Source organism: Chaetura pelagica, unplaced genomic scaffold, assembly GCF_000747805.2.
Source record: "Chaetura pelagica isolate M959 unplaced genomic scaffold, ChaPel_1.0 scaffold123, whole genome shotgun sequence".
Classification (NCBI taxonomy): Eukaryota; Metazoa; Chordata; class Aves; order Apodiformes; family Apodidae; genus Chaetura; species Chaetura pelagica.
Window position 1 is genome coordinate 10518449 of NW_009953295.1, and position 13586 is coordinate 10532034.

At 37.5% G+C, this 13586-nt stretch overlaps 1 protein-coding gene across 1 annotated transcript in view; it reads left to right on the forward strand.

Moving 5' to 3' along the window:
* NALCN (sodium leak channel, non-selective) overlaps nt 1–13586 on the forward strand; it is a 214233-nt gene that overhangs the window by 131600 nt on the left and 69047 nt on the right. Inside the window, exon 14 of the mRNA XM_009997938.1 lies at nt 92–166. Within this exon, the coding sequence (XP_009996240.1) occupies nt 92–166 (75 nt within the window). The remainder of the gene's footprint in view (nt 1–91; nt 167–13586) is intronic.

A 13586-nucleotide genomic window follows, 5' to 3' on the forward strand; every position in this document is an offset into this window, starting at 1 on the left:
AGTAGGGCCCTCATTTTTTCCTGTCATTTCACAAGTACTTCTTAAGAAAAAGGAGACAAGCTTTAAAAAATACTTTACAATTGTTTTGTAGATTCTACTGAGCTTGTTTGTTGCTGTTATTTTGGACAACCTGGAACTTGATGAAGATTTGAAGAAACTTAAACAAGTAAGAAAATGTTATTATTGTGTTTGGAGGTAGTTTCAATAAAGCATGACTTTACTGGTGTTTTTATGGGAACAGATGTGAAATATCTTCATAAAAATTAACAAAACATTAGATGATGAAGAGACTCATGGTATTTAGTTAGGTATTTGACCATAACACAATGTGAGGTAAGAGATTGTAAAATACATTTGCAGTCTGCAAATTCCTCCAAGGGAGGAATCAAATAATTCAAAGTGTAAATGTAAAAGCCATTGACTGGTTGAAAACAGTAACACTGTAATGCTCTCAAAAGTATTTCCATCTGCATGTTTGAATTTCTCCCTGACTTTAATGACTGTAAAGCTTGAGGCCCAGTATTTCAGATGGTGAAACACTGAATTATTTTCAAGGATGGAAAGACAGTATGTTTTGGCTAGAAATCACATGTAGCTAGTAATGTCTTTTGGGATATGTCCTTCTTAATTATAACTTAGTTCCCTTTCTTGAATTTGGTAAGAAAAATAATATTACTTATCTTTCAGATTGTTGGGAAAAAAATAATTCATTAATATTTGCAGTGTGCTCTAAAATGTAGAACGTTATGTAAACACTTGGTATTTGTGTTGGTTCAGCAAATGTGTTTAAATATGAACAAATAAAAGGAAAAATATATTCAATAACCAGGAGATTATAAGTAACATTGTGAAATAATATATTTAAAACGTAGTAAACTTTTATAATTAAATTTGCCAGTGCAATTTAGTTAAGGATATACATTGTGATTAAATTTTTTGTTACATCATTACATAAAATTTTTCTCAAAAGTCTGGCCTCATTTAGTGCAGATTAGATAGAGCTCACTTTAATAAGCCACCAGGTGATATTTTATCTCTTTATTGTACAGTGTGTGATCCCTGTGCATTATTTATTGCAGATTATTAAAGCTTTGCTAACAAGACAAAACTATTAATCTCTTGCCTGACTTTTGTATGGTACCCCTCTTAAGTACCTAGAGCAAACATAAAACTTGTAAAAGATTAATTAAAGTGATTTACTTAGCACCGCAGGCACAAACAGAAATAGAATCTGTTTTTCCAAGACACCGTTCAGCTGGTTTAAAAGCAGAATCATTATTTGTATTCTAACACATCAATTCATTTGCAATAGGTCTCCCATCCTCTGTCACATGTCTCATCCTTTAGGCTATGTCTGCCATGATAGCTCAAGTCAAGTGAAAAAGATTGTACTGTAACTCACAGTACCAACTATCTGTTTAGTGAACTTGATCCTCTGCAGCAATCCAGACTACCCCTAAAATGCTACTTAACCTCCAGATACAAGGTTGACCCTGCTCGCCTTCCTGTGAGGCCCTTCAGCACAGGCTTCCCACGGAGTCATGGCCTTCATTGTGCGAAGCCCCTTCCCCTGGCATGGGGTCCTCCACAGCTGCAGGTCTTCGCCTGCTCCACTGTGGTTGCCTCTGAGCTGCAGGGGGACAGCCTGCCTCAGCACAGGCTGCAGGGGAAAGTCTGCTCCAGCACACTTCCACCCCTCCTTCTTCATTGACCTTGGTAGCTGCATAGGTGTTTCTCTCACATCCCACTCCTCTCTCTGCTGCAGGTCTCCTCAGCAGTTTCTTTTTCCCCTTCTTCAATCTGTAGAGAAGCTCTACCACTATAGCTGATGGGCTCAGCCTCGGCCAGAGGTGAGTCTGACTTGGAGCTGGGGAAGCTTCTACCAGCTACTCACAGGAGCCACCCCACTGACCCTTGCCCTGCTACCAAAGCCCTGCAATACAAACCCGACACAATGGATGATAACAATCTTAGACACTCAAAATCTGTCTTCTCTTTTATTCCTGTTCTCTCCATCCTGTCCATAGACAGTTGCCCCAAAGTTAAAAAAACTGAAAGCATTTATCTGATTTATTTTGCCTTTTTGTGATAAAGTTTTGATTTTATTTTTAGAAATTCAACACAATAACAGATTATGAAGCATGACTTTCCTTTATAGCTCCTGCACTAACTTTTCCCATTATATTTTCCACACACATACTAATTCTATTATTGCTATATTTCTATCAGTTTGAGGTCAGACAAATAAGTTTCTGATTTCCCATGCTCTATCCTGAAGCCCTTTTCTTTCTCTAGCTATCAGGTGTTTAGGTGACAAGTTGCTCACCGGTGCTAGCATGTCAGTGTTGTTATATCTGAACTGCATTTATCTCATCAGTTTTTCATGTTACAAATTGTGTGACTCATAGACTTGAACTCCCTGATACATACACAGATTCCTTGCAAAAAACCCAGAGCATGGTGAGCAGAGCTGCCTGCTCCCTGAGGTTCTGTTCACGGAGCTGAACGAGGGCCACCTGCTCATTAGTGTACAGTTGTTCTGGCAGAAAGTTGGTGACATAGAAGCCTCTGACAGATAATTGGCCACTGTTCAGTTGGCCAGTGACAAATTGTAGCAAACAGTTGGTGATGGACAATTGTTCTGGACCCCCTTCTGCTGGTCCTTTTCAGAGACAGGGCACTACTGGTGAGACAGACCTTTGATTTAACCCAGTGCATTCATTCTTATGCTCCTAGTGTGCCATAATCTGAACAGGATTTCAGAAGCAATTTGCAAATAGCATACAGATGAACTAAATTGATGTGTCCTGTTAGTGGCTAAAGCCATATGTGCCACCACTTCACTGAGTTGCATTTTCACAAGGAAAAGGGCGAGCATCTCAAGCAGCTCTGAGTAAGCAGAGTAAGTTCCTGAAATTCTGAAATTTTCTGAAATTCCACTGTTAAAATATTTATTATTTTAACAGTCTTAAAATAGAAAATGTTCTTGATTTGCCTTATATTTATGATAGAAATCCCAGATTACCTCACTAATTTTGGAGGGTTTATTCTATGGCTGATATCAGACAAGATTATTATGTTCCTATTTTACAACTGGAGAATCGAAGCTAAAGATGTGACATCTATAGGTTCATGCATAAATTCCCAGTACAGCAAGGAATCAAAATCTGTTCTAATGCTTAGACCCCTCAAGTCAACCAGGAATATGCATCTACTTAAAATTGTTGAAATCTCACATAACCATAGTTCTACTGCTTCAAAGGAACATTCCCTGAAGGAAGATCAGATTTCTGTCATCTTACATGTGTGCTGTCTGGGCTCACTAGTACACATTCACAACGTAAGTACAGATGGCATTCATTACAAAAAAGAATTCCCCAATAAATGCCTTACTACCTAGAAGCAGAAATTCTTGGAGGAGTAAACAAGAGTATGCAGTAGGGACATTATTCTTCTAATTTAATGAAATTCTCACTCTCACCAGTGAAGGTACTTGTCCAATGTGCGTGGTGGTGGTGGTGCTGATGGAGGCATGGGAAGGTGTATACTGGGATCCACTACCACCTATATGTCCAGAATTACAGCAGCAGGGTACAAAGGTCTTTGAAAACAATTTGAGGGGAAAACCAAAAAAAGTTCCATTTTAGCTGTTAAACCCTCTGGCCTTAAAATGTACCGTTTTTCTGGTTTTGTTGTCAGGGAAACAGCAATTAACACCCTTTCTTTTGTTTTCCCTCCTCACTTTTGCTTCTTCACTACTCTACTTTGTACTTGGGCTAGAAAATCCCTGATTTATAAAGAGATTTTTGGCCTCCTAATATCTAAAAGGAGAGTATCTGCATGTTTTCTTAACATTATACAAGACAATTCTGGCACAAATAATCTAAATGTGAATTTGATACTGCCTCCCTTTCATTCAAGAATGTGTAAGTGAAATTTTGGTTAATGTTAGTCAAGACAACGCAAGTTAGTCTCTAAAGAGATTGTGTGAAGTCCTACATTTTTCCCTAAAGTAGAATTAATTTTAATAAAATATTCAAATCAGACATATTGAGTACAATAAAATACTTTTTTTAGTGTTACAGAACTCTGATCACCATATCATATTGTTGCTTTTAGGAGGGTCGTAGATAGTAAGTTGCTTGGAGTTGGAAGTTTTATTAAAATAAAACAGTATTCACATGCCAGACAATTCAAACATATCCTCAGAGCAAACATAAGATTTCCTTTCTGTAATTGCTATGCTATTCAGTTTTGTTTGTCTGTAACCTGGAGAGAAGCAGCACAGTTTGTACCTTTGATATTAAACTCATGTGCAATCAGTTGTGAATTATGCAACTATTCTTTTGATGCAGTTAAAAAATATTTCCAGTGTCTGTGCTTTTCATATCTGTCTAGGAGCAATTAGATTCACATTTTTAATCCATTTAAAAGAAATCTCCCTATAATAAAAAAAATGAGCACTTAAAAATGTTACTTTTAAGAAAGAAGTAAGAGTGTATCTTCTGACATTACTTTAAAAAAAATAATAATGACATTTCTCTGTGCTTACAAAGTAAGCGGCATAACGAAAAGTTTTAATGGCTTTGTAGTTAATCCAGTACTCAGAAGTTTAGAAGCAACTATCTTCAAGTTGCGGAACAATTATATTTGAGGGGAAAAAATTCTCATTCTTGTAGATGAAGGTTGGAATTTTCTAAAATGTCAAAGCACAGGATTCCTGTCACCTTGTTAGCAATATAAAAATTTAAGATAAGTCGTCTAAGCTAGTTTTCACTTGCCTGTAGTCATAGTTACCCTCCGGGGAATTATTCATCCCATCCAAGTTGGGTGCTCTCTTTTTCTGTTCCAAAAGGAGTCTAGACAACTAATTAGGCAAAATGCCTGACTTTCAATGGATAAAGTAAATTACATGAAACTCCCAACTTTAATGAATTAGGAACCCACATTTCATTGACATTTAATCATACATGTGCTTTTACATTACTGAAGTCCAGAATCACAGTGTGTAATGCTCAAGTTCCTAGGTTGGGATCCTAATTTAGGTTAGGGACTTACATTATAATCGCAAGAAAGAAGGATAAAAGTCAACATTCAAAGCTGCTCAACTGTCTTCATTCACAGCTGAGAATGAATTCCTTGTTTGTGAACTTAAGTTCACAATAATGGGTCCCTGGTGCTGGCACTTCAGTCAGTGTTCTTAAGGTGTGTGGTGCAAATCCGACAGGTCTTTCCAGAGGTTCTCAACTTCCAGCTGGGATGGCTCAGAAGGAAGTACAGACCTTGGGTCACTTCTGGAGCAAAAGTTATGCTCACAGGAAAAGGCAGCCTGTGTGAAACCAGCCATTCACCATTATCTATGGGAATATGGCTCTCACATATTTTAATGTATCCTACTAAGTTTTTGTAGTTCTGTTTGGTCTTAAAAAACAAAGATATAAATAACAGCTTCACCAGAGAGTAAGACTCTCGCTGTGCTGCTAATAGTTATACATCTTACGTTCTTTGCAATGATAACCAGGGTTGCTGCAACAGTATCAAGATACTGTGAATTATTTATTATTATTATTGTTGTTGTTATTATTATTTACTATGGCACTCCAGTATTCTTCTTGACAATAAGCTCGGCACCTTTCTCCCCTCAGCCATCATCATTATGGTTCCCATTTTCTCAGATTCAGATTCTTTTTCTTTCATATCCAGACACATTTACATTTCATTTACATTAGATAATACATTTGTCACTGCCTGTAGTCACTTCTCCTCAATCATTGTTTAAGGAATTTGCCCATCGTCCCATTGTTGGAAATTTGCAAAGCAACCATCTGTTTATTGGGAGTGTCCATAAATTCACAAACACAGCACGGGTTTATTTGAAATCTTATAAAGTGTCTCTACTTTTTAAAGTTGGCTCATACTCTGGGAATGATAACTACTGTCTTTTAGGCTAAAATGTCCTTGTAATAATTTATTATCAGTGGTTTTCTGTCCCAGGCATATATTTAGTGCTGAAATTCATGCTGAGAGAGAAAGCTTTCACATAAACTCTTTCCAGTATGGAAGTCACACTGGCAGAGAAAAAAATGAGCAGCACACTGATCTTTTGCAGGACTATATACAGAAGTCAGGTCTGCAATACAATATTCCCTTAGTGTTTTTTGACTCTCTCATGCATAGAATGTTGCTACTTTCATTGCTGGGAATGCTTGCAAGTTTTAACTAATTTTCAAGTGTGGGTTTTTTCTGTAGCTACCTATCTGTTGAAATCAGATGATACAGAAGAAAAGGCCAAGGTTTTCCTATCAACATCTTGAGTATACTTTTATGATGTTTGCTCAAGCAGTCTATCTGTTTATTTATACCTTTCCAGTTTTTATGTGCTTTTTTAATTGTTTTTAGATACTAAGTTATGAAATGTATTTTCCACACCCTCTTGCCCTCCAGGTATTCAGCATCACTTCATGTAAAGCAGTTCCAACAACTGAAACAGCTCACTGGTTTTCTAGCTAGTAAAAATACATGCTATTTTTATAGCTTCTGCTAGACACTCCCACTGCTGTCTTTTTGTATTATGGCCTGCAGAACAAATGAAGAAATCAACCTGAACAAAGTGCTCTGCTTATTTTTCTCTAACTTTTCTCTGTCAGCTTCTGCGAGTGAACATTTCTGCATTGAAGGAGCTGGGAATGTTTAGTTTGAGAAAGAGGGGGCTGAAGAGAGACCTCATCAGTCTCTACAACTACCTGAAAGGTCACTGTAGAGAAGTTGGTGCTGGTCTCTTCTCACAGGTAATTAGCAACAGAACAAGAGGGAGTGGCTTCAGGTTGCAACAAGGGAAGTTTAGACTGGACATTAGGAAAAATTTCACACAAACAGTGGTTAGACACTGGAATAGGCTGCCCAGGGAGGTGGTGGAGTCACCATCCCTGGATGTGTTTAAGGGTCGTTTGGATGTGGTGTTGGTGGATATGGTTTAGGGGAGACCATTGTAGAGTAGGGATGATGGTTGGACTTGGTGATCTCAAGGGTCTTTTCCAACCTGAATAGTTCTATGATTCTATAATTCTATGATTGATCCTTACCTTTGTTTCAGTCAAGAAATCTCCATAATTAAAGTCCTTTAATTTAAGTGAGAAATTTCAAGAGGTGAAGGCTAACAAAGTGATTTATTCAACAGAACTGGCCATAGAGAGAAGATAAGTCAAAATCTGACTTGGCCAAACTGAAGCCCATATGCTTCATTACTATGAGTGAGATCAGGAAGTTCTACCTAAGCTTTGTTCCAGTAGGAGAAGGAAGTCTAGATTGTCTGGTATGAAGGATAATTGAAATGGGAAGCCTGAAACAGTGCAAAAGTAAAAAAAAAATATATTCATGTGGATTTGGGAATTGAGAAACCGTAAGAGAAACTTACACACTGTAAGAGAGCTCTAAAAAGCAGTTCTCTTCATCTTTTTTTAAATCAAAGCACACAAACTAACTTAGACTCTACATGGCTTTTTTCCCCCATGCAGAACCCTGGTCTCTCCCAGGACATGTTCACACGGCAGCTGGCCAGTGAACTGCTCAATGCAATATCATGCATGACTTATTAGAAGCAAAGTACTTTCATTTTGGGAGGGAAATAACTCCTTGGAAAGCAAGCCATTTTGAAGTGGACTGTGCTAGGGAAAAAAAACTAATATATTTAAAGGGTCCTTGATCCTTTCTTTCTCCCTTTTGTGAGAACTAAACCATAAACAATGCAGCACAAACTGTGAACAGTAAAGCAGTTACAAAGCTACCTGCAGCCCCAAGCCATCTGTGATGTGATGTTAATCACATGCATGAGCCTGCATTATTCTCAAACCAGAACATCTGCAATAGTGAAGCTTTTGGCCGCTGACACTTTTACCAACATTAACCAAACTAACTAACTAAATAAATAGATCTAGTGCTGTATGGAACAAGGTAACTGAATTCAATAACCTATTGTTTCAGAATGCTCCTGAAGTATACACCGTATGCCTTGGGGTCTGGGTAGCCATATGGATGACAGAAGAGGAAAATGTAATATTTTCTTTGGTTCACTCTGTGTCTTAAATACGTTCCTGATGTAGATCAACTAACTCTGGATTCATGAAAAGATTAAGATGATCTTAGAGAAAACAAGCTGTTTGCAATAGCTGGAAGTGATTTTAAGATTTGCCAGAGCTAGGAACTAAAACTGTTCATGCTGGCTGTCATTTTTAATCTTTTAATTGTTATATCAATGAATCCACATAAAGCTGCTCTAAAAAGGTTTCCCAATGTCACGTCTTATCCATTTACCATGTCCTGTGAAGATATCATAGGCTTAGATTTACCTAAAAGGATGTTGTAGGGAGACGGCAGTTGACCTCCCAAGTGAATAATGACAGGACAAGAGGAAATGGTCTGAAGCTGCCCCAGGGGACATTTAGCCTGGGTATTAGTAAGAATTTTTTTACTGAAGGAGTTGTTGGACAGTGGAACAGGCTGCCCAGGGAGGTGGTGGAGTCACCATCTCTGGAAGTATTTTAAATAAATGTAGGTATAGTGCTTAGTGACATGATTTAAGCACTGAATAGGTATGTTAGGTTATGGTAGGGGTATTTAAGTTATGGTTAGACTTGTTGATCTTCAAGGTCCCTTCCAACCAGGATGATTCTATGATTCTATTATTAAAGCTATTTAAAAAGAAGGGGACACCAAATACTCATGGGATATATAGGATGCTATCCCCACAGTAGAGAACTGTACTTCAGCTCTATGGTTCTGGACTATCCTTCCTCTTCTACTTTTTCTTCTTCTCATTTGAAACTTAGTGAATGTCTCTCAAAATTCTTAGAGTATGTTTCTTTTTTAAATGATTATAAGAAAATTGTTTCCTGGTTCAAATTTAGGAGATCAACCTTTTCCAGTTAATTTACTGAAGCTGTAGCTTATAAAGGAGTTCAAGGGTTGTAACAAATGATTACTGGAAGATTTTCTCCATGAGAGCTGTAATGTGATTAATTTATATTTTGCACCATCTATATTCTCTTTTCTTTCAAAATGTATCTGGCTTGAAAACCTGACTTGAAAGTCTGCAATGCATTTAATTATTAGTGAAAAAAATTAGATGAATACTTGTTGAAACTTGTTTAACTTCAGGTGTTACTAAGAATTCATGTTTTTATGCACACGTGTGTGGATCTTTCTAGCTCTCTCTAAGCTCAAAGCAGTGTGGCAATTTGGACTAAGCATGAATAAGGGCAGGAGAAAGTGGTAAGGTTGTTCACAATGAGATGGCCATTGTTTTGTTTTCGATGTGTAATAACTAAATTGTCTTGTTAGTGTTACCTTGAAAATTACTGATGTATATTCTTGCTTTGTATAATACTGTTCTCTCAAGCCTCTATTTGACACAGGCATATGTGTGCACACGTGTCTGCTGTGCAGTTTTCTATCAAGAATGCCACTACCTAAAAACCACTGCAAAATACTAAGGCTGACTTACTGGTGCAAGTGAAGTTGGTAGCAGCTTCAACATTCACTTAAACAGAATGAAGTTACATAAATATAAGGTGAACTGCAGTACAAACTACATAATGATTATCATCCTTGCTCAGTATCACTTTGTGTAGAAATCTAGCCTGTTTGTTCAGAGTTTCCTGTGGGCAGCTGAAATGAATACACTTCAAAATGGAACTTCCTATCCACCAGAAGAAGTGTAAAATCTAGTGAAATGTTTCTTAGCCATGGCAATACTTGAAGTGTGCTGGCTATCTGTGTGCAGCGGTGGTGCCTTCATATTGGCACAGTGTTTCAATAAATGATCAAGTAGTACAAAGAATTCTGAACTGTATTGCCAGCTCTCTGGTTACCAACTTTTTATGTCAAGTACAACCTTAGGACAGCAGTACATCATCATTACCACTGCTGTCTTCTGGGCCACTATGTCATGCCCAGCTGAGCAAGTGACCCCTTTCATGCTTCCATATAACAAGGGTGACCCATAGGCCTGATTTAATATTTGGAGGGCAAGACTTGGCTCTGGCTTTTAATTTGGACAGGCCACTAAGGACCAGTTTTTATTTTTCTTACTATCACTTTAAAGCATAAAGCAGGTTCAAGATGAGTGACATGCTATCCTTTCACTTCCATATTTAACAAACAGGGACAACCCTAAGTCTTTGAGTCCAGTCTCTTGTGTCTTGGTGAATTCATATTCTAACCTCATGAGGAGAGAAGAGGCCTGTTTACAGTGCATTATTGATACAGCTTTTGGCACAATGTGGTGTCCCAGGCTCTGCTGAAATCTCTAAGCATTACTGTAACAAACATAAGACTTTTTAAAGGGTGGTGAGTTCTTTAGCTAGGAGACAAGAGGGAAAAGGGGTCCTCGTGCTTTCTCCTTGTTCCTTGCGTAAGTTCTGACTGTGGTGATTGTGACATTATGGAAAAGATGCATGATATGAACAAATTGAACTTCACTATCATATAATCAGCTTCTGTAATTTTCATTTATGTGAACAGATCCTTTGAAAGCAGTAGACAAAACATAGATCTTAGTTAATAAGTCTGTGCTGCCAATAGTTGGGTAGTGCCACACTGGAGTCTCCTCTGGAGACATTCAAAACCCACCTGGGCACATTCCTGTGTGACCTACTCTAGGTGACCCTGCTCTGACAGGGGGGTTGGACTAGAGGATCTTTTGAAGTCCCTTCCAACCCCTAACATTCCGTGATTCTGTTATTCTGTGATTCTGTGACTCAGAAAGGTAAAATAGAACTGGTTGTATGACTTGGCAAGATATTCTAGGAACTTCTAATGTATTCATTTTTCTTTATAAAAATATAAACTCACTTCTGGCTTACAATACAGTAGCATATCTATTAACCCTGATCTGGCTAAAATTAACCGGCACAAACCTTGTAGGAGCTAACTTTAAGGCTTGGGTTCATTCCTTCTGACTTCTCTCCTCGGCAATATAGTTGCATTGGTTCTCTGAGCAATGAAGAGGAGCAGACCTTCTTCAGAGGTGATACTTTAGGTATCTGTCTTCTGCAGATCTCTCTCTCTCCATACCATTCTTTTGGGTGGCTGGGGTCCAGGATGCCTGCTTTACTAAGCTAGGTGCCATGTGTAATTACTTATGGTTGAGATAAATTAATTTAATGTCAGGGTGCAAGTCTAACTGTAGAAGTTATTAAAAATTCAGTACCATTACATTCTTATTATATCTCTCTGCATGGAAGCAGTCAGTCTATAGAAGTGCAACTATTAAGTGTGCAATCCAATAGCAGTTACTTTTTTACTTATAAGTAAGAGAATTCCAGACATCAGGTTAAAAACTAGAATGGGGGAGCACAGATTCATGCAAGGAGCTTCTAGAAAAGGTACAGTTCTGCTCCTAGAAAGAATGAAGATGCCATTTTTAATTTGCATTGACCAGAACCTTCTGAAAATAAATGTGTGCACTTCAGTCATGTTTGTAATATTTCACACAGGTTACTAAAACAGAGGAAAAAACCCTCAAAAAAGTAAATCTCAGTATTTCACTTTTGAAACATACAAAAAATACTCTGAATCAGATTTTTTTTTTAGTTACAATGTCTTGAGGTGGTTAGAAAGCTCACAATGTGCTACGTTCCATTCTGCACTAAAAATAACTTGTAAGTTCTAGGAGGACTCTCTAGGCAGTACTATAAGCAATTATGTTGAAGACCAAAAAGCACTCATCAAAATGTCAGGACAAGGTCTTCTTTTTGAAGTTGTTTTTATGTTGCTGCAAAAGAGTAAAGAATATGAAGATCTCCTGAGTGTATTTGCAGATGCTTATTTTTCTCTTCTAGGCATCTGATTTATCATATCCTAAATGTACATTGTGCTTTCCAGTCCAGTCATAAAAGCATAATATATATTTTTGCTCTCTAATACCATCAGGCTGTGTGATTATGAATCTGTACAGACACACCTACATCTGCAAACCGTTTCAGAATCATAAACGTTTCCCTTCATTTCAGGTCCTGCAAATACCTTTGTTACATATGGATATGTGAATGCAGGTGTACACACACACCTCTCCACACAATAAACTTGTCAAATATACAGAGTTTTTCAAAGTGCCCTCATTTTTACAGGTTGCAGAAGGCCAACAGATCCCTTTTAAAATCAGACCAGTTTTATGTAAGTGCTGAATATATTCCCAAATCTTGAAAACTGCATGCCTTATAAAAATATTCTCCCTTAAAAAAAATCTTTAAATCACAAAATGCTCCAACAGTGCCTCTAATGAGTTTTCTTTTGCTTAGTAATTTTTTCTTCCCATTGGGCATGTCTTAATTCCACATTATTTTATCCATTGTCAGTAATGAAATTATGTGGAGTACCTGCATAGTTTGTTTGTAATGGCAGTGGGCTGTCCTAAGAAAGCAAGTCCTACTAGAGACTTTTACTTTGGTGACCAAAGTGTACTGTGTACAAATGTCTTTATGAATCTCTACCCTAAAATTGCTACTCTTTGAGTATGATGCTACTTTGAGATATTTGAGATGGTAATTGACATCAGAGGAAAACCTTCTGCAGCCCTTACCCCTCCAGCCCCCAGTTTCAGGGGTAAGGACAGCTTCTGGTAACGACATCTCTCTTGTAGCTATAATTATATTGGTGTCAACATCATCTGAAAGTAGAACCCAGGCACTCACAACTGCATGACAGATTTTCATGACCAATGATTTATACTTTTAGCTATGCTTCTGGTAAAATAAAAAAAATAAATTAAGGCAAATATTGTCCTTAGGCACTTACTGTCAAGCTTACGGAAGAAGAAGGTGTAGGATCAAATCTAACAACAGCTATTTTTGAATCTGTGTATATTCTAAAATTTACTGTGTACGGTAGGAACACTTAATTGCACACTATGTGAAAAAAAGATTTCTTTTTCTACTTATGAACCTGCTACCTGATTGTTCCATTTGATGCCCCCTAACTCATGGTGTAGTCATCCCAATCAAATGCTTCCTCAGCGCTCTCTCCTTCCTACTATGCCTGTTATTCTTCCACTGTACTCTGTCTTTGTGCACCTGTACATGCAGCTGTAAAATCTTACCTAAGTTTCTTTTCACTGTGTTTAGTCTATTTGCAAGCAAATTTGGCAGTTTAACTAACGCATCTTGGAAAAAGTGAAGTTTAATATTCATTACAAACCCTTTCCATTTTTTTCTAAGTAAATAAATCTACATGTGGAATTACTTGGATAGGATTTCTATAACATCATTTCCTAGAAATTGTTTTATTTTTAACAAGAATACAAAATATATAGTCCATAACAGAAAGAGTATTAGCAAGGCAGACTGAAATAATCAGTTCTGTCTCCCTGCATGCAGCTAGCTTGCTGGTGCTTTGCTGGTGCTGTTTTTCAGGGATTTCATCTTTTCACTTTCCCTTTGTCTCCATTTGCTCTCCTCAAATCTCTTTTTTGGTGAGGTAGGTAGTATTTGGAAGCAAGCTATTCCTAGAGGAAGTCCAGGCCATTCAAGTACAGTAATTGTTCATTCAGAAGATAGTTTTCACCTTGCTCCTTTTAATACTAAAGAATCTCA